This window comes from Sarcophilus harrisii, chromosome 5 (genome assembly GCF_902635505.1).
Source record: "Sarcophilus harrisii chromosome 5, mSarHar1.11, whole genome shotgun sequence".
Taxonomy (NCBI): Eukaryota; Metazoa; Chordata; class Mammalia; order Dasyuromorphia; family Dasyuridae; genus Sarcophilus; species Sarcophilus harrisii.
In genome coordinates this window covers 149,069,332-149,095,633 of record NC_045430.1, presented here as the reverse complement: position 1 = coordinate 149,095,633, position 26,302 = coordinate 149,069,332, and the positions used below count along the sequence as shown (strand labels likewise).

The following is a 26,302-nucleotide window of genomic DNA, read 5'->3' as shown; positions in this document are numbered from 1 at the left end:
TGAGACACTCTTCTTTCATTCCCTTCTCCTCTATTACCCTGTCCACATTGTAATGTCTTAACAAAAAAGTTTTGATTTGCTTGTAGGGAAGGTAATTCTAGATTTTGTCCATAATGCTTCATATCTGTCTGTTCATTGTTATCTTTACCAGATTTCCATCTTCATTGCTATCATCTTGTCTGCATTTAGAAAATTGTGTTATTACTGGACTCTTTGTTGTCACTGTTGCTAATCTTGCCTACTGCATTTATTCATTCCCCTTTCATTTCTCTTGTTTTGGCTGTTTGAAAACCAAATCTCATGTTCTGATTTTCTCTGTAAAACATGTTTCAAATTCTTTTTTTTCATTGAACATCCATCTTTTTTTTTTTTTTCCACGTATGATTGAGGTCAGATTTGCAGGGGGGAAAAAACATTTTCAGCTGTATCCTGAGATCTTTTGAACTCCTTAATTCATTTCCTCCTCCTTTTTCTAGTGGATACAGAATAATCTTGCATTATTTGAATGCTCTTTCTTTCCTTTGTATTTGAAAATGTTTTTCCTGTTAATTTGTTGAACTTGTTGTTTGTGAATTGGTGTTTAAACTTAACCATTATGTAGTCTTGAAATTTGTAACCTTGGTTTTGATTTTTGTTTTTTTTTTCTGGAGGCTATCTGAATTCTTTCAATCAAAAAATTTTTTTTCTTTATTTAGAAATTCTCAGTAGTTCTCTTAGGTTATCTTTGTGCAGACTGTCTTCAAGATCATTATGTTTTGCTTGCAAAGGGAACATATTTTAATATTCTTGTTTTTGCTTCTCTTCTTCTAGGTTGTACTTTACTTCTATGAATTTGCATTCCCAATCTATTATTCCCTTTCTTTTTCCTTTGGTAGGGCTTGCTATTGCCTATACAAGTTTTTCTATTCTACTCATTATTTTAGCCATGCAAGCCATGTATTCTGTTCTTGTTATTCTGATTTCCCTTTTAAACCATTCAAGAACAACATGTTGTGGTTTCATATTTTCCTTATATTCCAGGGGGCTCTCTGATCAAATATTGGATCAGTTTCCTTTGTTTTGCATTCACAGATATTTGAAGTGGTTTAATATATCTGAAAGTCAGATTTTCTTCTGTTGTTACTGTTTTTTCCTGGACACAATACACACACACACACACACACACACGTGTATGTTGGTGTCTTAGTCCTAAAACTGCTTTATCTTTGGAACATAATTTCTGTTTTGGAGAGGCTTAAGTGCTCATGGGATCAGAGAAAAACTTTAATCCTTCATCTTGCTGCTCATATACAGGAAGAAGATTGATTTACCAATGATCTCTTCATTGGCAATCTAATGGCTTTTCCTTCAATCCTCATTCTTCTCAATCTTTCTGTACCTTTGACATTATTGATCACTTATTTCTCCTGGAAATTTTAAGGTCACATGGTTCTTAAAAGTGCTCTTATTTCTTTTTTGAATCTTTATCCAAGTCATTTTCACTATTCCTGGATGTGTCCCCCAAGAGTTTTTCCTAAATCTTCTTTTTCCCTTTCTGCTTTCTCCTTTGGTAATCTCAGCCTCAGTAGCTGTAGTTATCATCCATATGCATATGATTCTCAACTTCACCAATTATTTCTTTGATTGAATGTGTTGAACATGTCCAGAATAGAACTCATTATCTTTCCTATTTTCATTTTTTCAGTACCATTGAGGGCACTCTTATCTTTCCAGTTATTCTGGCCATTCACCCTCAGATTTCACTCTCATATACCTCACATGTCCAATCTACTGTCAAATCTTTGTCATTTTTTACTTTGTTAGTATCTCTATATATGTCCTCTTGACTAACACAGCAGCCGGCCCTATTAAATCATTATTAATCTTATACCTGTATATCTATAGTAGCCTTCTGGTTGGTTCCTCTGTCTTGAATCTCCTTATCATTCATTCCAGTCTATCCCTCCTCTAAGCTTGTCATAGTTGACCTTTTGAAATTGAAAGTTTGATTATATTACCATTCAACTCAGTAAACTCTGGCAGCTCAAATATCTAATCTATTTGGCATGGAAAGCCCTTCAAAATTTAGATTCTTCTTTACTTTCTAGTCTTTTTGCGTTTTATTTCTCTACAATTACCCTGTGATTCACAGACACTAATCTTGCTCTTCCTTTTATAGGAAACACTCATTTCCAAATCCTGTTCCTTTCCATTGCCTGTTCTCCATGCCTGGAATGCTCTCCCCTCTCCCTTTTGGCTTTCCTGGCCTCCTTTATGGCTTAGCTCAAATCCCATATGCTATTTGAGCCCTTTTCCATTTTCCTCCACTTTGAGTCCTCCTCTGTAGTTATCTTCCATTTACATTGCTTGTGTTTTGTAAGTACCTTTTTTTTTGTTGTTGTCTTTTCTATTAAAGTGTTAGTATCTCAAAGTTAGGGATTTTACTTTTGCCTTCCTTTGTATCTCTAGGGCTTAGCACAGTGCGTGGACTTAATAGTTGCTCATTGACTGACCAACAGAACAAGAATAGGACAAATGATAATAAAATTAGTTTCAACACCATTGTATTTTAGTGACTAGTGAGATATTTAGGCAAAAATTATCCTATGAGTAGTTGTCAATGTGCATGTATATTAGGGCAAAAAGTTCAGGCCTGAGGCTATTTAGAAATGATGGTAGAAATTATTGAAAACTTATTTATAACTTTCATAAATCAGAATGTCCTAGTGTAATGTTTCCAGAGTAAGGTTAATATCTAATTAATTGAGTTAGGTTCTCATTTTCATTAAAACAAAAGAATCCTTTTTACATGGAGGTCTCAGTCTTTTAATAAGCAAAAGTCTCTTTTGGTTGTATAAAAAGCCTCCTGAACTCTCATTATTCATATGAGAATAGGGGTTGATAGTGAGAGAATTACAGTGTTATATCATACCTTTTATCCAGATATCTCAAAGTTCCTCATTGTCACTTAATTTAATATCACACCAGTGTAAGGTAAGGGAAATAAACTATGCTTATATATAGTGTTGGGATTAATGATGTCTGATAAAGCAAATGCTATAAGTAATTTTTTTTTTTTGCCATTTCTTAAATTTACCTTATTGAGGAATTAATACCTTGGTTAAAGATTTGGAGTTGAATACACAAGAGGAAGCTTATCCTATATAGGAGAAAGCTTATCCTGTCTATAAGAGTACGTACTATGTTACCATGTTGATCAAAAATCTTACACCAACTCCTTGATCTTCACTGGAGAAAAATCAGAAATATGGCAAGCTCCTACATTGTGACTAAATGCTATAGTGACCCCAGTAGATATTCCAAAACAGGACCCATGAAACTCTTTTATCTTTTTATTTCTTAGAATATCCCCAACCTTCCCTGAATTTAGATTGGTTAGAAATGAAAATTATTCATACATCGAAAATGACTTGTCAAAATTACTGTCTTGCAATTTGCTTATGCCAGCAAAAACCCGGGCTGCTGATTTGTTGGTGAATCCCCTGGATCCAAGAAATGCAGATAAAATTAGAGTTAAAATTGCTGATCTGGGAAATGCTTGCTGGGTGGTAAGTAGGAGTATCTCTTTATACATATTTTGATGAATTTTTCTTGTTTGGAATTTTTATTTTTTAACATTTTTAATGCTGCTCTTTCCATTCCAGCACAAGCACTTCACAGAAGATATTCAGACTCGTCAGTATAGATCCATAGAAGTTTTAATAGGAGCTGGCTATAGTACACCTGCTGATATATGGAGTACGGCTTGTATGGTAAGAACACACTTCACCATTTCAATCTCTAGGATTGAGTAAATTCACTTGATTGAGATCATTAAAGATAAAGCTTTCCATTTGTAATGGCAGTATCCCTTAGATTGCAGGAGGATTCCCTTTATCTTAAGGGATCTTATACATTGGAACATTATGTTGAAGAAGAATGTGAAATATTCTTTCTTTGAACTCTTTATTTACAGAACAGTTGATGATGTGTCTCAGTGGAGGGAATTCATTCACTTATTGATGAAATTACAGATTGATTACAAAGAATATCATAATTCTTTCTGCCACCTTATATTTTGTCTATTTATCAGTTTTGCTTTCCATTAAGTAAGAATAGAGTTAACTGCCATCCCTCCAATGCCTCTCCCAAACTTAATTTTGACAAATGTTAACACTGTTATTCTTTGTGTACTGTGACGTAATTTGATGTTTCAGGATCCCTAGCAAAAACTTTGGGATCCTCCTTCTTGTCTGTTGTCATGCTGCTTTCCTTTAAAGATTGTGTGGTATTTACTTACAGAAAGATATCCTCTTTTACAGAGTGTTTTTATCAAAGAATTCATATTATCATTGATTGTAATTGATTGTATCTAAAGACTGTTGTCCTTTAGAGATTAAGTAACCGTTTTGGTTCATATTGGCTGAAGAGCTGTAAGAATTAAGATTTTCTACTACCACCATCTAGAATGACACTAAAAACTGTTAACTTGGGTATAAATGGTACCTTCTGTGTTATCTTTTTTATATTAAGGTTTAAAAATTAGGATTTACTTTGAGTATGCCTACTTTGAGAATTTGTTGAAAATGAAGCAGTGTTTTCTTTTCCTTTGTTGGATTCAAAAAAATAATATGGAACATTATACAAACTCCTTAACCTGCCGTTTAACACTCCCCATAATTTGGCTTCAATATTTCTTTAAACAATTCATATTGCTCCCTTATATATGAATGAATGGATGGATGAATAAAGAAATGAAAAACATAGCATCTATTAAGTAAGTGCTTACTGTGTGCCAGTTATTAGTCTAAGCAATGGAAATTCAAATATTTAAAGAGGTAATTCCTGCCACATTCTATCTTCCATCTCTGAATTACTAGCAATACCTCCTTCATTCCTATTCATGGGCTTCAAATCACACAATTGTGCTTATTGGAAGTACTATAAATTTGTTTTCTAATTTCAACTGCTGCTGTACAACTATTTTTTTTTCTGTTTTCTGAAACTCTCTCTAATCTTACAACTTCTACTCTAAACTTTCTCTTCTCCCATCAAACTACCTATGTTCTTTCCCTCTTTCAGGAGAGAAATTTGTCTCATACTTAGTAATATTGAGGCTCTTTATTGTAAGCTGCTTCTTTCCCTCATTTTTGTACCATATATCTTCTCAACAGCATCTCCTATTTTTCTTGAACTCTTTTTCTTTAGATACAGAGATAGGCTTTGTCTTTCTAAATCTGACCTTTCTGCCTGTCCCCATACCATCCCTTCTTGTTTTCTCTAGTTGGTATTTCCTTGTTTCTTCCCTTTGGAATCCTCATCTCTCTTCAAACTTTTTCTTATCCTCTGGAAATTCCATGTATTTACTTGTGTATATTTTATTTTTATCAGTCACATGTTATTTCCACTCTGTCCAGTAGACTATAAAGTTCTTGAGGGCAAGAACTTTTGTTCATATTTGTATTGTTAGGATCTAGCATAGTGCCTGGCACATAGGTACCTAATGAGTGCTAATTGAATTAAATGTCTTGATTGAAGTGATTTGTTTCTACCTGTCAGTGAATTAGGGTTTCATATTTGAAGTACCAAATTTTTTTTTCATCTGATAAATTTTTATTTATTTCTTTAATCATTTCTCAATTACAATTTTTAAAAAAATATTCTTTAAAACCCTGAGTTCCAAATTCTCTCCCTTTTCCCTGCTTTTTCCCCTTCCCCAAGAAAAAAAGCAACTTGACACCAACTATATATTCATGAAGTCATGAAAAACATATCTCCAAATCGGCCTCCCTGCAACAGAAAAGACAGACCAAAAAAACCCAAAAAGTTTTTAAAAGTTTTTTAAAAGCATGCTCCAGTCTGTATTCAAAGTTTTCCAGTTCTTTTTCTGGAGATGAACAGCATTCTCTCATCGTGCTTCCCCTAGAATTGTAGTAGACTACTGTTTCAATCAAGAGTAGCCAATCATCTTCACAACACTTCTATCACTGTGTAAAATGTTCTCCCAGCTCTGCATATCCCACTTTATAACTCTTCCCAGAATTTTCTGAAATTATCCTTTGAAAATATGCTGAAAGGTGTGAGGTATGGTTCCTTGAGAGGAAAAACAAAAACACCTTAAAAAAAAGCAAAACAAAACCTCATATTTCAAATTTTTCTCCCTTTCTCTACTGTCTTCCTCTTCTCCTAGACAGCAAGCAATCTGATATAAGTTAAGCATGTATAATTCTTCTAAACATTTCCATATTCAGATGATTAGTATTTTGTAACATTATTGGAAATGTGGTACTATTAGGCAATTTATATTTTTCTTTGAGGCTTTGATTGTAACTGTTTTACTTCATTGTCTTCTGAGTTTGTATCTTGATTTTTCCTTCTTACCCTAATGGCTTTTTATAGTTAGGTTCTTTTATTGTTGTTTACTCATTTTACTACCATGTTTCTTGATTTTGAGTTTCATATTAAAGTTGTGCTGTGTTCTGATTTGGGGTGGAAGGGAGCAAGTAGGCTAGGGAGAAGTATTGTCTCAAGATTCAGGCTTTTTCTACACAGCTTTTTTTCAGAGGAGTTCTGGGGGTTTGGAAGTTTTTTGATGCTTCCAGAATGGTGTGATCTAAGGAAAGGTATAGTCACTACATTCCTGGTCTGTACTCTTATCTCTACCCTAAAAGGGCCCGTGATCCCTTGGAACTGGAAACTGTACTGTTGTTGCTCAGGGTCCCTGATCCCTTGGAACCAGAAGTGATACTGTTCCTCAAAATCCCTATTATTTTGATACTGGAAGTACTTCACAGCTCTTGATCTTCTAGTGACCAAGAGTGATATTGCTCTTCAGGATTCTTTCTCCCTCTTGACTGAAAGTGCTACTCTCTGCCCTTGAATTATAACTTAGAAATGGGTATAGGCAAAATGACATCATCTGGTCCTGCATTCATTGCTAGCACCAAGGCCCCCCTCTATTCTCTTTTTGCCCATTTGTCAGGTCTAATTGTTGTGTCTGTCTTGGTACTTTCTCTAGTCTTTTTTCCTAACTCTAGCCTGGAAACCTCCCCAAATGTTGTTAATGTTTATAATAATATACTTCAAACTGTGTAATTGGGAATATCCCTCATTTAATAAAGTTTTTCTTTAGACTTATGAATATGTGGATTCATCTTTTATGACTTATGCCTGTAATTTCCGTGGTGCCTGTCAGTCTCTTTTCTTGAGGATCTTTCCATTCCAAAGACCTCTCCTTATCCATCCTATGCCTACATCTTCTTGGGCTATTCATTATAAGTGCAACATCCAAGTTTTTAGAAATGGGGGGGGGGAGATTGTAAACAAAATAGCAATAGAGATATGTGGTGAATTATTTCTTGGATATTCTAATTTATAACAAACAAAAAAAAAAGAGTTGTAAGCCTACTGCAGAAATCTCCAGGATCATTTCATTTTAGAAATTACTGTAGTATATTGAAAGGAATGGAAGTGAGAGAAAGAGATAATGTTGATGGTAAAGGTGAAGGTGGTGGGTGGTAGTAATTATGCCATCTGCTGGTGATGATAGGAAAGGAATTGATGGTCCAACAAGGGAGACAATATGCATGAGAAGCTATGTACCAACAAAATATATAAAAGATAATTTGGAGCTAGTCTCAAAGAAAACACTGTAAAATTAAAGCAGATTGGAAAAATCTTGTAGAAGATGGGACTTTAGCTAAGACTTGAAGGAAACCAGAGAGGTCAGCAAGTGAGATGAGGAGAGAGTTCCAGTCATGGAAGCCAGGGAAAAGGTTTAGTCAGGGAAAAGGTTCAGTCAGGAGGGTGGAATGTTGTTATGCGCCAGAACTCTGAACTTGAAACAAGGATTCTTACAAGGTACTAATTAAGTGGAATCTAAGTGACAATGGTTATCTAGTTTAGCATGGTGCTTAATAGTTCTCTAAGTTCAGTATGATTGATTTAATCTTACAACAAATAATGGTTTCCTATTGATATAATGCCAGTGTAAAGCATATAAGCTGGGAGTCTCAGCTAGGTTGATTGAGAGATAGAGCCAGAGAACACAAGCGGACTGGAGGCTGAAGCACAAGCCCTTGGATTCAGATTCATTCATCTCATTTCACACCACCTTGTGGCAGGCTCTTCTTCTTAATTTCTCCACTGAAACCAAGACTCCAGAAGGCCTTTAAGAATGCTAACCAGGCCTTTGGAAAGGAGACTAGACTTTGAAAGATACAATAAAGGTTTTGGACTTTTAACACATGGCTATTCTTGTGGTGATTACTGAACTGAAATGAAAGCTGCTTCCAGAGACACCAGGAAAACCGAACCAAGAACATTACAAAATGTTGTGCAGTGACCAGTGAAGACCAGTGAAGAGGCTGGTGTTATTAATAAAGTAAAAGAGGGAGAAATGCCAGAAAGAGATCAAATAATGAAAGGTTTTAAAAATAAAACAGAGGATTTTATATTTGATCTTGGAGATGATAGAGATCCTCTGTGGTTTGAAGTGAAGTGAAAAAATAGCATGGTCACACTTGTACTTTAGGAAGATTCAGTGATAGCTGAGTGAAGGATGAGTTAGAGTATGAAGGAGATGCAAGAAAAGGAGATTGATTGTACCATGGCCCCTAACTGGGAATATCCACAGACTTCAGTCCCAGCCCTTCTATCCTCTTCTGTTAATTAAGCTTAGTTCCCATAGGCTTAATTATCATTTCTATTTAAATGATGTGTGTGTGTGTGTGTGTGTGTGTGTGTGTGTGTGTGTGTATGGTTCAATCTTTCCCTTGAGCTCTAGTTCCACATTACCAGTTGTCTATTGGACATTTCAAACTGTTACAAAGACATTTTAAATTCTGCATCTAAAATTGAATTAATTTTTCCCAAACATTCCCCTCTTTTAAACTTCCCAGTTTCTGTCAAAGACTCTGCCATCTTTCCATTCACTTAGTGAATTTTCATTTTCTCTCACCACCCCATATCCATTCAGTTGCCATCTTGCTGTTTCTATCTTTACAATGTCTCTCAAATCCAGCTCCTTCTCTCTATTCGCATCTATTACCTTATTACCTATTATTAGGCCCTCATCACCTCTTGCTTAGATTATTGTAACAGTCTCCTAATTGGTTTCCTTGCCTCAAGTCTCTTACCACTCCAATCCATCCTACATCCCATTGCTAAAATTAATTTTCCTTAAAAAATCTCTGACTATATACTCAATCAGCTATTTCCTCTAGAATAAAATAAATACTCTTCTCTTTAGCTTTTAAATCCCTGCAGCCTGGCTCCAGTTTCTCATTTCAGACTTACTAAATGTTGCTTTTATTCCACACTCAGATTCAGTCAAATCAGTCTTCTAATTGTTTTTACACTCTCTCTCTCTCTCTCTCTCTCTCTCTCTCTCTCTCTCTCTCTCTCTCTCTCTCTCTCTCTCATGTCTCCATGGAAAGTACTCCAAGGTACTTTCTTCTTACATCCTCCTTTCTTCCTTTAAGATAGGAATTAGATACCATCTTCTACATGAATTCTTTACTGTTTCCTGCACCTCAGCTCCTAAATTTCAAGAGCTCTTCTTCCACATTACTTTGTATGAAATCATTTTGCATTTACTTAAATTTGTTCACTTTATATTTATGACATATACACATGTACATATATAGTGTACTCATACTCAAACACACATACACACACACAATAAATGTTTTCTCCTCCATTAGAATGTAAACTTAATGAGAGTTGTAATTTTAAAATTTTTTATACTTGTATCCCCAGTCTCTAACACAGTGCCTGATATTGTAATAGATAATAAATACTTGTTGATTGATTGAGTCATTTGAAAAGAATTTGGTGCCTGGGATTTAGTATTTGTTTTTCTCATTCCCAGATTTAAGCTCACTCATTGTTATAGAAATAAGGAATTCCCCCTACTTGTCCCTTTCATGGCAAGTGAATGTCCTTTTTTTTACTTAAAAGGAAAAGATGTGCTTAAAAGTTTTATTCTGCTGAAATGCATTCCTGAATAGATGCTAGATTGAATCCGAAAGTACACCATTTGATATGTTGGAGCTAAGGAAAAACAAACTGCTGCCAAAAATATACTTTTAGTCAGATTGGTCTGTTCCTTAACGGTATCTTTTACCAGCACTAAGTTTTTATTTGCCAATGTTTAGAGTCACTTATGTTAATTGGTTCCTTCCTCACAATTCTCATTTGGTATATTACCTTAGAGAGTATAGGTAAGATGTTGCTTATTGGGAACTTAAGGTGAATGTGCTTTGTTATCATTCATCAGAGTCTTTGAGCCTTCAGTATAACATGGGAACTGACTTCAACAAAATAAAAGTCTGTGATTCATTATATATAAAAATTGGAATTTATGAAAAATTAACATTAATCAATTCCTATTTTGGGGTTCTTAACTCTCTTTTCCACCTCTGTATATTATACTCTGTCTCAAGTACAGGCTTTTGAGCAGGACTCTTTATGATGGCACAAGTAATCTAAATACTCAGTAACTGTGATATATTAATGTTGGTAACTTCCCTCTGTAAGCAAAAAAGGAGTAGGTACTATATCCTTGACCACCTCTCTCAATATGGTTAAAGATGGTCAATCAAAATGTGGAGAAGAAGGAAAAGTTTTATTATTTGGTGCTTTCGAAATGAGGAATCAGAATCTGTTTTATTTTGCTTTTAGGAGGTTCATTCATACTAAGACTACATCCTGAGCCTCTATGGGAAAAGTGAAGAAAATTAGGATCAATTGCTTTCTATTTAGGATGGGCGGCTCTCAGCCATGCAGCAATGTTTTGTGTGGTTGTTTTTGCTCAGGAAAGGGGAGGATAGTGGGTGCTCTCCATTATCTTGTGAAGGAGTACCATATATTTCTTTTTGAGTGGACTAAAAAAAAGCTGATTAAATATACTTCAGTAATGGGAAAGGCTTTTGATACCAAGTAGTAGGAAGAAGTCTCAGTCTGACTTAATGATTCAATCAATTGACTGAGTGATACCACTTCAATTTTACTTTCTGCAAAATGATGATAGTGCTTACCACATTGCCTTGTTCACCAAGAAGGAGGGATTGAGGCCTTTTGACTAAGGGAGATCAATCTATTGCTAAGTCCCTAAGAAACTGCTTGGTTTGATTCATACCCTGGTTCTTTTCCATGTATCCAGTTTGACAATTCATTGTAACATATTTTTGAATTATGTCATCTGTTGTATTCCAGGCGTTTGAGCTTGCAACTGGAGATTATTTGTTTGAACCACATTCGGGTGAAGACTATTCCAGAGATGAAGGTGAGCTTCTCTTGTTTATAGACTTACTCTTGGCATAGCTCTCTTTCTGAGCTATATAATTCCTGGAGGGATTTTGTACATAAACAAGGTATACCTTGATTTCCAAACATAAATTGAGATTTTTTTTCTTTTGGTTTTAAGCCACATCAGTAGCAGTAGAAGGGCAGACCCCAGATCCCATCCAGGAGTTACAGGCAGCTTACTTAAAAGCAGACTGAAGGAACTAAACTATTCTCTCTGTAAGACTTGCATATGAGTGAAAATTGACTGAGAAATAATGGATTGTATTAGTTCTGAAGCTCCACACATTTGAGCTTTGCTTTATTCCTCTTAATTTGTATCGATGTGGTAATATAGAGCTACTGATTTCTGTGTATTCTTTAAAGTAGTTGATAGCTGTTTACAAACAAGTAATTCATGCTTGAATTTCATTGGTAAAACTATCCATTTCCATGCTTATTTGCCTGTGATGCCTGTGGCATTGGTAACCTGGGCATTATTCATTGTTTGTTAATGCTACTAATGATGCCAGATCTCTGCCAGTTCTGGATACCACTGCATGGATGTGCTGCAAACATTGTTGATTTGACTCTGTTTCAAATTTTTACTAATTCTAGTTTCTTATTTTTATCCCATCTTTCCCTCTGACCCTCCCTCCCCTCTCCTCCCTATCCTTTTTTTCTCTCCTTCATAGACCATATAGCACACATCATAGAGCTTCTAGGCAGTATCCCAAGGCACTTTGCTCTATCTGGAAAATATTCTCGGGAATTCTTCAATCGCAGAGGTAGTACCTCTTCTTTTTGAAAGGTGCCACGATGCAGACAGAAATGGAATGGAAACTGCTGGTTGTAACCTACTGCTAAAAAAAAAAAAAAAAAAAAAAAAAAAAAAAAAAAAAAAAAAAAAAAAAAAAAAAAAAAAGCCCAAAAAACAAATAGGGGGAGCATTGCCCCAGATTGACAAATCTTTCCCAGCAGAATTTATATTCCAATCAGAAAGGTGATAAGAAGCATTGCAGCTGGAAATAACCTTTGTAGTAATCTTTTAAAAAATTACTACATCCTCAGCAAAATCTAGCACTCATATTCTTCTTCAGTGCTGCCTCTTTGTGCTTCTTCCCAATCCTTCCTTCTAAATTTGACAGACACAGGGGATAACTTTGACTCCTCTGTTAATTGGTACATTTCACAATCAGTCTGTTTCTGTCTGTACCAGGCCAGTGTTCGTGTGTGCATGCAATGTACTGATTAAACTGTTGTATGTTTCTGTTTTGCTGGCAATGTTCTCCAATGCAGATCACATAGCATTGATCATTGAACTGCTGGGGAAAATCCCTCGAAAATACGCTATGTTGGGAAAATATTCCAAGGAGTTTTTCACCAAAAAAGGTAACGGTATTTATGCAATGCTAATTTTCAGCATAATCCCATACCAAAAGGAGAAACTATACATAAGTGTTTGGATAATAGCACTCTGGAAATTCATGGTAATGAACTTGCAGATCAGAAATATAAAACTTTACACAGAAGTTTCTGTAGTTTGAAAATTTGGTAAGAAAATAGTTTTTCTGTCATAATACCCTATCCTATCCCTATAATAGGTATTTATGTACAAGCCAGAGAATCTGCTGGAGTAGATGCTGGAGTGACAACTGTGTGTTTTGGGAGAGATTGAGCAACATTCTTTTTGTGCTTAGACTTCAATAATGCTATGATATATGATATGATATTTAGGTATCAAACATTTTAGGCCATAGGCAATGAAAAAGAGAACAAAGACTTTTCAGTTTGGCGAATTCAATTGATAACATTAAAATGAAATTCTGGTAAGGATGCAGAGGAACATACTCTCACATTCCATGCTGGTGTAATTGTAAATCTTTTGGGAAAGGAATCTAATAGTTCCCAATTAAATTACAAAAGCAGCTGTATCTTCTCATTATTCAAATAATTCCATTGTTGAGATTACGCCTTGAAAATATTCTTTAAAAGAAAAAGAAGTATCTTCTATTCAGTATCTTTTATAGCAGCATTATGTACCATCACAAAACAAAACTGGAAGAAATCTATATGTTCAACAATAGAGGACTAGTCAAATAAATTGGAACATTAATTAATGCTTTTCTATAATGTAATTTAAGATAAACCAATTTAGAGACCTCTGGAGAAATAATTGTAATGAAAAAAGCAGAAAAGGAGGAAGAATGCACATTATCTTTTGCCATAGAAAAGAGAAGGTGAATGGAAATGAATTGTCAAATAAAAAATCCTGAAAGATACCTAGAAGAAAAGATTAAAAACGTATGGCATTTTTGGCTTCAAACGCTTATAATTTAAGTAAAAATAGTTGTAAGAAAAAAAAAAAGACATACACAGGAACTTATCCTCCTGCTCTGTAACACGTCAGAGAAAGTTATGATTTCACCTGAGCCATCCTCCTCCTGTTAATCAGGAGACAGAATGGAGAGAGCCCCTTTCCTGGGGTTACTATCTAGTGAAAACTGAGGACAACACAGGGTCTGGATCAGTGGGACCTCAGGAGCAAAGTTGGTTTTTGACGTACAGTGTCTTCTGGATCTGTGACATTCTCTACCATTTGAGGATGAAGATACAAAACAGGACAAATGTATAAATTCATTCTGACCTGAGGAACCTTATCATCAGATATTTATTGCCCTAGACACCTGACTTAATTTCCTTTCTGAATCAACCATTTCTTTCTTGGATTTTGAGAAAAAGAGACTGAGACTATCTTTCATCATCAGTGTAAAATCCACTCGGTTATACCTGAAAGGGAATTGATAATAATGGAAAGAACCCTGGAATTGATATCAGCAGAAACCTGGGTTCAAATCCTTTGTGGTCAGTGACAACCTCCTGAGCCTCAATTTCCTTATCTCAAAAATAAGATTAATACTGTTATACATGTAATATCTCTTGCATGGTCCTTTTGAGCAAGTTAAATAAGATGTATGAAAGCACTTTACAGACCTTAACATGTCTTACAAATATCAGCTATGGTGGTGATGGTAATGGTGATGATGATAATGATAACCATATTGATCTCATTCTCATCGTTTTGTTAGAATTTAGATAGAAACAGCCCTCGTAAAAATTGCCTTTCTCTTACTATTCTTTTATAATTAGTATTAAGGATACTAATGCACAGATGGGTAAAATTATTCCATTGTAACTTAATAAAAGAATACATGCTTTTTTATATTTATCTTCCATAAGCTGACTGGCAGAATGTTTGGAGTTACCTTATTAGCAAGCAGAATGAAAGAGATGATAGATATCCTCATCCTTTTTCTACATGGTTTTTTCTGTTAAATTTTTACATTTTAAGATTTTCCATTCCATTATGAATAATGAGACAATATTTGGTATGCTGGAATCTAGTTAAAATATTTTTTAAAATTTATGATTCAGTATTATGTTTGGTTGATTGTGACAGTTTGATCTGTGGTAATACTAAAATTCTAGCACATTTTATTTGTTGAATTTTCTAGGATAATTTGAGGGTCTATATTTGTGTCTTTATTCAGAATAGTGACCTTTAGGCATGCAGTTCTGCTCACCCAATCATTTTTTCGGTTCTATATTATCTTATCTGAAGTAATACATTGTAGTCCCTATTTATTTACCTAATGTGCTTTGATCATTAAGTTCAGATTCTTTACTTGGCTTTTAGTTCCTGCCCCCCGTGTCCTTATCCTTAATATTTCAATGTTCATTTAGATGATCCTTCAGACATCTTAGTCTCTTCATGTATCAACTCTCTCCCACTTCCATAGCTTCTTTATTTTTGTTCCATTGTATACTTTTGATCTTTCTACTTAACCTTGTCTTCTTTGTCACCCACAATTGTTCTAACTGAACAATGAATTCTCTGCTCATAACCTATCCACTTCATCTTTTACCTCTCAACTCTTCCTAAACTATTCCTTATGTTCTCTGCTAGCATAAGTTCCTCTATGTTCTTTGTACTCTCATAGTCTGTTACCTTTTGTCTAGACTAGATTTTCTTCCTTCATACTATAAACCTCTGATCAATTCAACTATATACTCTTTCCTGACTTTGATTGTCTTGTCTCCAATGCATCATTTCATTATCCTTTCGTGAGTAATGCCTTAGTAAATTCCAGCCTTGGTTTGTGACTTCTCTATTTCTGCTTAGGAGGGTCTGAACACTGTTTGAAAAAGTCACACAGTTCTAAAAATCTAGATCTAAAAATCACTCATTATCCCCCATCATCTACCATTGTTCTGTTCTCTGAGAAAAAGATAATCGTTCTTCTTTGGGAACTTAAAACTTTTCACTTACTTATATATTCAATCTTTCCTATCTTCCTTCTCTCTCTCTCTCTCTCTCTCTCTCTCTCTCTCTCTCTCTCTCTCTCACACACACACACACACACACCTTTAGTGCTTTCTATTTCATGAAGCTCCCTTCCTCATTTATATCTTGCATTATGTATAGTTGGGTATGATTTCCTCTAGTAAAAAAGTTTTTGGATGGTTGGAACTATTTCCCATTTTGTCTTTGTATCTTCAGGGTTTAACATAATGCTTTGCATATAGTGGACATTTAATTTATTTTATTGAATTGAGTGGATCTTAGGTATGTTACTGCTCTTCATCCCTCTTTCTCCCTCTCCTTCCCTTTCCCTCTGTCTCCTTTCTTCCTCTCTCTCCCTCTTATTCCCTCTTCCTTCCTCTCCCTCCCTGTCTTTTCCTTTCTCTTCCTCTCCCTTTCTCTCCCTCCATCTCCCCCTCTCTCTTTCCCTCTCTTTCTCTCTTTCCCTCTCCTCTCTTTCCTTCTCCTTCTCCTTCTCTCTCTCCCTTTCCCCTTCACTCTCTTCCTTTTACTCTCTCCTTCCCCATCCTGTCTCTGTGTCTCTCCACACACACACATTCCTTTTATTTTTTCCCCCCTGCATATGTCTTTGAAATCCCCTGTAAGAGTTAAGTATGGTTCTTATGGATGGCAAGACACATTTAAATTTCATAAATTGTATCCTACTTTTTCCCATTTGTTACACTGTTATTTCATAGGGTTATAGGAATTTAGAATTGAACAGAACTTTAAAGATCTAGTTTTCCCTCACTTCTATCCCAGCTGAGGTACAGAAAGGTAATTAAGCAGCATACCACATAAGTAATACCTAGCAGAGCTGAGATTTGAAAGTCAAACTTTTGGACTTCAAATCTAATGGAATTTCCAATATATCATGTTACTTTTTCTTTTCTTTTCCTCCTCCCTCCTTCTCTTTCTTTCTTTTCTTTCCTTCCCCTTCCTTTTCCTTTTTTCCTCCCTTCCTCCCTCCCTTCTTTCCTCTATTTTTTTCCTGATCTAAAATACATATAAGCCTTGCTCCACAGCAACTCAATAAAAATTACAAAGTGAAAACATTTTTAACCAGTGTATTTACACTTGTAATCACATGCAATTGCTTTATGTCTAATGTTTAATACATTGTTATCCGTAGCAAGTATATTTTAAAAGCTCCAAGTTGAAATGATTTGATTTGACAGAAATAACTATTTTGTCTCTATTTGTGAGTGTTATTTTAGAACATAACTAGCTGCTTTCTTTTTTAATAATAGCTTTTTATTTCAAGACATATGCAAAGATAGTTTTCAACATTTACCTTTACAAAACCTTGTGTTCCAAATTTTTCTCCCCCCTTCCCTTTACTCCCTCCCCTAGACAGCAGATAATCTAGTATATGTTAAACATGTATAATTCTTCTATACATATTTCTACGTTTATCATCATGCTCAAGAAAAATCAGACCAAAAAGGGGAAAAAATGAGAAAGAAAACAAAAGCAAGCAAACAACAAAAAAAGGTGAAAATACTATGTTGTTATACTTTAACATATTTAACATTTATTGATCAACCTGTCATCTGGGGGAGGGGGGAGGGGGAAGGAAGGGAAAAATTGGAACAAAAGGTTTTGCAGTTGTCAATGCTGAAAAATTATCTTGCATACATTTTGTAAATAAAAATCTATAATGTAAAAAAAACAATTAAAAAAAAGAAAATACTATGTTGTGATCCACACTCAAGTCCCCACAATTCTCTCCTTAGATGTGGATGGTTCTCTCCATCACATGTCTTGGAATTGGCCTGCATCACCTCATTGTTGAAAAGAGCCACATCCTTCACATAATCTTGTTGTTGCTGGGAACAATGTTCTCTTGGTTCTAATCAATCTTCATTTAGCATCATCAATTCATATAAGTTTCTCCATTCCTTTCTGAAATTATCCTGCTGATCGGTTCTTATAAATATCTTACCACCTTTCATTCAGAGATGTTTTTACTTTAATTTTAAAATTTCTGACTAATCTTTATTTGATAGCATGACCTAGTGTTCATTGCACTGAATTTAGAGTTAAGAAAGACATGGGTTTGAATCCCACCTTAGGTTTAATGTGACTATAGGGCAAATAAATCACTTAACATCTCTGAGCCTCAAGTTTCTTCATCTGTAAAATAGAGATAATTATAGCATCTTCCTCTCAGAATTGTTAGAAAGATCAAATGAAATAATGTGTATAAAGCATTTTGTAAACTTTAAATTGTTATGTGGATGTTATAGATAAAAATAATAGGTTTGCAGATTCAAATTTTCTAGGCAGTCTGAGCCAAAAATACCCAATCATAATCTTTAAAGGGAACATTTAAATACACCAAACTTCTTAAAGTCAGGAACTTTTTTTTTTTTTTAGTAATACAACTATAGATAATCTTGACTGTTCCCTCTAAGTCTAAATCCATGATCCTGTGGATCTCAATACATAAATTATTTTATATTTTAAAAATGCTTTTGTAATAGATTTTTCCCTTTTTAGTCAGGTTTTGTCTACATAGATTTTTTAAAAAGAGTATCTATGGTAAATCCAAGAAATGCATGAATCATAACCTCTCTAGATGCTGATGGGTTCCAGAAGAGGTTCTTGCCCACTTAGGTTCTTAGCTGTAAGTCTTTTTTTTTTAATATTTTATAAGAATATTCTCTTAACTGATTCTGCAAATTATGGAAATCTGTGAGTTCTATGGTGATTGCTTTTCTTAGATTAATTTGGAAAACAAAAAATGAATCAAGTTATTGACACAAATCATGACTTTTCCTCTTGAGCATTATTAGAAATATAGGGAAAGAACAGAAGAAATATCATAATATTATCATTCTCTAAGTATAGATTAATGGTACTCAAACTTTTTGGTGCATGGACATTTAAGACCAAAAAAAAAAAAAAAGATAAAAATGACTTAATTGCTCTCAAATACTTTTTACTGGCTAGAATAACAAAATTCTTCCAACAAATCAAAAATATATGTAGTATATAATATAATAAGAGTACATTGATAACTGTGATGAGAATTAAAGGGTATATAAGAACTGCATACTGAATATGTGTGAACTAGAGAACTATTACATCAGAATGCTAAGTACTAAGTATCTGTAAACTGGATAACTGTTGTCTCATCAATTCCTCCGAGTTAACATCTTGTTTCAGATATACTTATTTCAAGTATACTTCCCCAGAGTTCTGGCTTTTTACAATCTTGTAATGTCAAACCCAGCTAGTTCCAGTTTCATTCATTCAGCTTTGGAAAGGATTTTCAGAATCCATTTAATCTTAACTCGTATATTATTTTAAAAATCTCTTCTGCAGCATTTCCATCAAGTAGTCATTTAACCTTTGATTGAAAATTTTAGTTAGGAGCAATATTCTATTCTTTGAGGTAGCCCTTATTATGTCTTACTTCTCTTGGAAAGTTTACCCTTTGGATCTAATAGTCTTTCTAAAGGGTAAACCAGGAGAATAGGTAGAAATTGCCACGAGATAGATTTAGGTTTGATGCAAAAATGCATCCAAAAAATTAGAACTCTCTTTGATCTTTGTATGGTATGTGGTTTGTTAAAATGAACTTATGTAGAGATAATCCTTGAAATAAAATAGTTTATTGAAAAGAGGGAAATAGAACATAAAGATTGTATGGATACATGTGGGTATATTACAGGGGACAAAAGAATGCATTACAAAACTTTTTTATGGAGGTTAACAGAGTAGTAGTCACTATACTGTAGTGTACTGTAGTGACTACTATAGTTATTTTAAAATAACTTGTACATAATATAGTTGTTACTCAGAGCTTATTTCAATATGACTATTTCAGAACATTTCAAAAGAACTCTTTCATAATTGTCATCCTTCGTAAGTGTATCATGAACTAGGTGATTCTATAATGTTGGCTTAATGGTGGCAGAATAATCCTGTATACATAACCAGTTCTTGGTAGGAATTATGGAATTATTAAAGATTGCTCCATAAAATCATGTTCTGTTATAATTTAACCTGCTGAAGACTATGCTGTGTTACAACCTAGCTTTCACTTATCCATGCAAACTTATCCTTTTGATACCATTTTAAGAGATTACTTAAGTATTAAGAATACATACTTAAAGGAATTATGACTTTAAACTATTTTATCTTGGAATTGTATAAGTTTTTGGCACTTGTATAATTGTCATTTCCATAGTAGCAGTATACCTAACAAAACTTATAATATTACAATAGGATGAATCAGAAAATTTAGTATGCTGTTTGCTTTTGAGAAATATCCATTGAATATGTACCTTTTCCTAATTTCCAATGCAGTTCACATGCTGGGTAAGATATTAAGAGTTTCAGCAAACACCTATGTACAGCATAAATTAATGTCCATCTTAACAGTTCTTTGTTTTGGCGTTAGTTACTTCATGAGGTCATTTACTTCTAGGAAACAATTTACTTTGGAAATTCTGTGTCAAAAGAAATCTGAGAGGTTTTGTCCCCTGCTTGCCCAATTTGTTTCACTTAAAAGCCAGAGACATGTATCTCTAAATTAATTCTCATTGTCTGAACTTGGAATTAAGCTTGTTTTTAAGACATCTTGGCAGTATTTCTTCTAATAAATCTGTTCTAGGTTCCAGGTCACTTTAATGCTCCTTAAATCTACTACTGTAATAAGACTTTGTATGGTTAAATCTATTCATTTTGGTCTTTCAGTAAATAGTTTGTGGTAAGAGCCAGTGCAAGTCTTAAGAGAGTTAACTTTATAAATTTAAGAGTATAGGAAGAGTATCATATTAAGCTACCTATAATTCATCTGAGAGTATAAAGAGTTTGTTTTCACATGTTTCTTTCTTACCTGAACCATGTATGTGGTAGGAATAATACTATTTAGTGAATTGAAGAAGATTCTCTAAAAAGATCTTTGAGGACCTACAAATTTTTTTAATGATATGAAATTTTATGAACATTTAACTACTTTGATAAACATTTTAGTAAAATTGTATTAAAATCTGTCCTTTAGTTTAAGTAACTCCCCAATATTGACCCAATTTGAAAACTGGCTTTTTAACCAAACAATTAGAACACACTGCAGACTTTTTAACTTTTTGGAAAAATGCTTTAAAAATCTCATTGATCTTCATCTATTATGTGGTTTGACAAGGGAACTCCATTACAAGTATTTCCCTTATTTTCTTTTTTGTTGTATAGATGTATAATGGTATATATGTCTAGGTACAGTAATTTACGTTAATTTATAAAGGAGGTAGGTAGCATCTATGTCCTTTTAATTTTTAAAATAAATTTTAAGCATTTCTTGACAACTAATTAAAAGAATTGTATATATGAAAACGTCAATACATCATGAGACATTATAGGAAATTACTAAAGACAGTTACTAAAATACATCTAAAACTTGAGTACTTAGGCATGTATATGAATAATCAAATGGACCTGAGAGGAATTTGTTACCTTCTTATTTTCTCTAGGACAGAATTTAAAATCTGTCATTTAATATCATCTATACTTGGTCTTTTCCGTTATTTTCTTCATTGGAACAAAAGTAGAACTTCTAAGGCTATCAATATTTCTATTGCTATCATGAGTTCATTACATGTAATCTTTTACCCAGTGGAAAATCTTTTACCCTGATCTTGTTGCTTTTTCCAAAGTGAAGTTTACCCTTAAGAATTAAAACTTTTACATCCATTTCACATCGCAACTTTATCCTGTCCTCTCTTTGTGGAGCTATGTTAACATATAACACTGTGCAAACATATTCTTAAGAATGGATATATAGGGGCAGCTAGGTGGCACAGTGGATAGAGCACCAGCCCTGAAGTCAGGAGGACCTGAGTTCAAATCTGGCCTGAGATACTTAATACTACCTAGCTATGTGACCCTGGGCAAGTCACTTAACCCCACTTACCTTGGGGAAACAAAAAGAATGGATATAGAACTATTAAACTAATGAGCAAGGAAATGGCAAATTGAAAAATTGATTTGTTTAAGTCTGATTTGGCCAGGAAGTTGACAGATGGTCATAAATTCATGACAGTAAAATCAAAGCAATACATTCTTTTATATTTGCATCCCATTATAGTAATTCAGAAATGCTTATAATAATATCTATTATAAAACTTTGTAATTCTTCTGCCATAGTCAGAAAAATTTGCCATGAATAAGAGTTAATGGTTGTTAACAGTATCAGGACTATTTGTCCTCTAGGCATAAGCCTAAAGTCACAGACTGAAGTATAATAAGTATACGAAAGCAAAATTCCTTTAACTCTATTTGAATCAGATGGAAGTGATAGATATCTTTTAGAAGAAACAATCATACAATAGAGTTCCATATTATTCACAGAGTGTTTATAGCCAGGTTCAGAATCAGGAGATGGGAAATGTTCAGAAAGGAAATGGCATAATAGAAGAAAGTGAGTTAAGAGGATAATGCCTTTACCTTTGTTCAGCTATCTCCTTAATCTTCCCAAGTATCTGCATCTACTAGTTGTACTTTCAGATTGCACTTTCATGAGCAGCTCATGGCATTTTTCTTGAATACTGTGTTTCTGGATTACCAATAATTCAAAATTCAACTCAAATTACAATCCTCAGAGATCTCATCTTATACAATAAGATTCACTGATCAACACTTCAAGTTTTGAAGTAACTTAATAAACTATGTAATGGCTTAAATTTATGATTACACAATAGCATTCAGATCAAAGGAGTGATTAACCTGATATTATAAATGTAATATATTCTCAGAATCGTTTTTTCAGTTAATAGCATTTCTTATATGATTATTTCCCAAAATCGTAATGCAAAAATTTAGGACATTTAAGAATAACATGAAAGAATATTATGGACTTAAAATACAAAACATGCAACACATGACTTCATTTGAATTCATGTCATTTTTGGCATCCTCTGTTAGTTGCTTTGAAAAGCCATTATAGACTAGTTAAAATTGAATTGCTTATTTAGTTACAAGGGGGAATCAGTAGCTACCATTCACAAAACATATCAGTCATATTGTAAACAATTTTTCTTAACAAATTTCATTAATTTAAAAAATATCAAATTTCCTATATTAATTAATATAAATCCAAATCTTAAATTTTTCAGTTTCAAATTGTGATATGTTTATATACATTTTTTACATCAACAAGAATATCAAATTGATGACATAAAGCTTGGCGATCATAATATCAAAAATAGCTACCTGAGAAAGAAATGAGCACTTTGCAGAATTATGATCTTAGAGTTCCATTCTTCTCTAATATAAAAAGAGATATGATTCAGTTTTTTCAAATTAAAATTTTGGCTTTTGTTTTAACCTGTAATAAGCAAGTTTGGAGTACCAATTAACAATAAAACAAACTTTTCCTTTCTCAAAATGAAAATGTCATAGTTTACAGATAGATTCTTATAATGTCAGGAAAAAAAAGTTTTTCTAATTTAATTTCTTAAGGTCTTAAGTCTATTCTATTTTAGGCAATTTTTGCTTATTATTTTCTTAGGCAATTAAATTCTTCTCTTTAGTTGGTAAAACAACCTCCTTTCCTTATAATAAAAATTTCTCACTCTCTGAGGTGAGAGAGGGGTGTAAGGAGAGGGAGAAGGAGAAAGCTGCTGTTTATATATGACCCAGTCCTGAGGAATTACAACTTCCCAAACCCGCCAGAATATATCAGACTTTCACCACAACTACTAAATAGATTTACTTGCAGTTATAAATTTTTGCAAAGGGGAAAAAAAAATCTTTACTTTTATCTCTATATTTCTAACCTGGACAGCATTAGGAATAGAAATGTGATATTTTATCTTTTGAAAACTTTGAAACTAAGCATAAGAAGTTCCTATTTTTTTTCTTGTTTGTTAAGGGCTTTATAATTTCCTGAACAATTCTGGAAAAAGATAATAGTTGAATCATGAATGACTAGGGAATGCTTTGCCATATATGTTGATCTTTTCCCATAATTTAGATTCTTCAGCTAATTAAAAAGAAAGAAAACTAAGATCAAAGAACCTCATGATCAGAGATGTGGAAATTATAATAGTAGCAAGATTGGAACATTTGGAATCATAGGTAGAAACTTATTTCTACCTCTCAATTTTCATTCAAAGCAATACACAGGTTGACCTTTATCTAATTATCCTCTTCTTATTAGTAAGATTGGGGTATTACATAAGAACTGCTTCTTTTTTCCCCACTAAATCTTCTATTATTGGCTGTATTTTTTCAGTTTAGTTTTAGATGAATAGTTTTCCTTAATTCATGATCATGGCTAATAACTTATAATAATTGATTCGGTTCCTTTTATTGAACCAGTATTATTAGTAGATTATGCTCACAATGGAGAATTAGTTTCTTTTAATACCCTTCATGCTTGTTTAGCTTAGAGTAAAACTGTTAACTTTTCCTCATATTTCTGAACCTGAAGGCACCCTCTTAGTGGCTAGAAGATGGTAATCTGTAATTTATACAGCAGGTCGCTTTTCAACAGATTAACGAAATGAATTAGATGGTAAAAAAGAGAGCTTGATTTTCAGTTAGATGTTTTAGGAAAATAGAAGATTTAGAGAAAGGCTTTTTCCCCTTACCAAATAATTTCTAAGTTTATGAGAAGCATAATATCCATCCTAAAGATGCCAATGATTCATTTAGTTTAGATACGGGATTACAGAAATCCCCTTAGTTAAGTACGTTTTTTAAATGTACTTGCCCTTTTCCACTGTACTTTTGGTTTATCCTAAGTATAAGCATTCTGGACATTTCAGATAAATATTTAACTTCTTGAGAAACACTTGCCACTTCTAGGCGTCCCATATTTCTCCAACCTTTCAACCATTGGAGATCCAGGTAGAATCTCATTTGAGTCTGCACTGCCCATTTTCTGATTCATGATATTTAGACTAGTTTTCTTCCCTAGATTTTCACTTCCCAAGACACTGGTCAGCGAATGAAGTTCCAGCAGGAAAACTTAAGAAATTTAGGATCTCTTACCTGCTAGAAAGTAATCACAAATACTCACAAGAAATTCACTTAAATGCATTTTGCGGGGAGAGGAGAACAATTGGGGGTAAATGACTTGCTTAAGGTCACACAGCTGAAGCTGGATTTGAATTCATGTCCTCCTGACTTCAGATTCAGTGCTTTATCCACTGTGCTATGTAGTTACCCCTCACTGCTCTTTCCATGCCTGAGAAGTCTACCAACTATATCAGATTGCTAGGTCTAAAAGGACTTATGTGGAGATATCATTGAAACAATAGTTTTGTTGAAAGGAGAAAATTGGCATCTAGACTATATATATGCATATAGAACAGACTACACAAAAAATATTCTACAGCATACTTTTTTTTTAATATAGCATAATAACAGAAGAGTTACTTCTTTAGGCATTAAGAAATTATTCATACCTAACATACCTATACTTAGAGCTTATTTCAATATAATTTTTTTCAGAACTTATTCCAATATAACTATTTCTCAGAACTATCATCCTATTATTCCTTTGTTTGGTAAGTTTATCAGAATCTAAGTGCATCTATAATGATGTCTTGGCAGAACAATCTGTTTAGGTTTGGTTCCAAACCTTTTCTTGGTAGAAGCTAAAGAATTATAGGTTACCTTTTAAAATCATACTGTTTTATGATTTAACCTACTTAAGAGTGTGTTGTTTTACAATTTAGCCCTTAGTTATTCTTACTACTTGCCTATTTTCCTTATCTTGGTTGCCCTTTTTTGGACATGATAGAGCTTGTCAATGGCCTTCCTAAGATGCAGCCTTTTGGATGGAATATACTACCTTAATCTAAACCATGTTGAATCGTGTCTCATGTTCTGGACTATGTCTATTTCTCCTATAATCTTTTCCCTTTACTTTCCCTTCCTCTCTGCTTAAGTGAATATATATATAAAATGTATGTTGTGTGTGTGTGTAGTCATAATATTTGGAAAATAGGAATTCACATATGTACAATACAGAATTCAGTCTGTGGAAGCATATTATAATGAATCTTCATATCTTGTTTCCTCCCTAGGTTATATATTGCAAACTAACATTTGGGCAGCATTGTAGTCTAAAGGTTCTGCTCTAACCAATCAGAATAAGAAATTCTTACTTGTCTTTATTTAACTATGGCCTTCCAAACAGTGCATTGAAATATTTTTACATTATTGTTATCAAAACCTCACTTGTTTCTTCTAAAGAAAGAGCCTTGGTCAGCCAGATTGGACTCCTTTCTTAAGTGATTACAGTTATGATCAGACTACGAGATATTATTGGTTAATTCATTTCTTTAAAAATATGAGTTTACCTTTGATCATATAAAAAGAATTCTTTGGAAAGAATAATTAAATACAAAATTTTAGGAAAATGGTTCTTTAAGGTGTGCTGAAAGTTGTGATTATTGGTCTTTTTGATGAAGCAAAATGTTAACTATAACTAGTTTCTATTTTGGGGAAAGCTCTTAAATGTAATTCCTGGGCCAGAGAAACATTTTTAAAGGCAGGATGGATTTCCTTACTTTTTTTAGCCTCTTTCTCTTATTAAGCAGAAATAATAAATATATAGACTTTTTTTGGCAGATTTCTGTCCTATCACAGATGGTATTTTTCTTGGCAAGTCTAGAAAATGAGTATATTTTTATATTTAGAAGTTTGGATATTTGC

The 26,302-nt window shown here is 33.6% G+C and overlaps 1 protein-coding gene across 10 annotated transcripts in view; it reads left to right on the top strand.

Annotated features, from left to right (window-relative positions):
* SRPK2 (SRSF protein kinase 2) overlaps nt 1–26,302 on the top strand; it is a 253,606-nt gene that overhangs the window by 207,088 nt on the left and 20,216 nt on the right. For 7 of the 10 annotated variants that reach the window (XM_031938721.1, XM_031938724.1, XM_031938726.1 and 4 more), the window contains 5 exons: nt 3,448–3,548; nt 3,645–3,752; nt 11,197–11,266; nt 11,961–12,053; nt 12,565–12,657. In XM_031938721.1, the coding sequence (XP_031794581.1) occupies nt 3,448–3,548; nt 3,645–3,752; nt 11,197–11,266; nt 11,961–12,053; nt 12,565–12,657 (465 nt within the window). Of the gene's footprint in view, nt 1–3,447; nt 3,549–3,644; nt 3,753–11,196; nt 11,267–11,960; nt 12,054–12,564; nt 12,658–26,302 lie in introns of those variants that run through there. The other 3 variants (XM_031938723.1, XM_031938722.1, XR_004229621.1) reach the window with 3 other exon arrangements.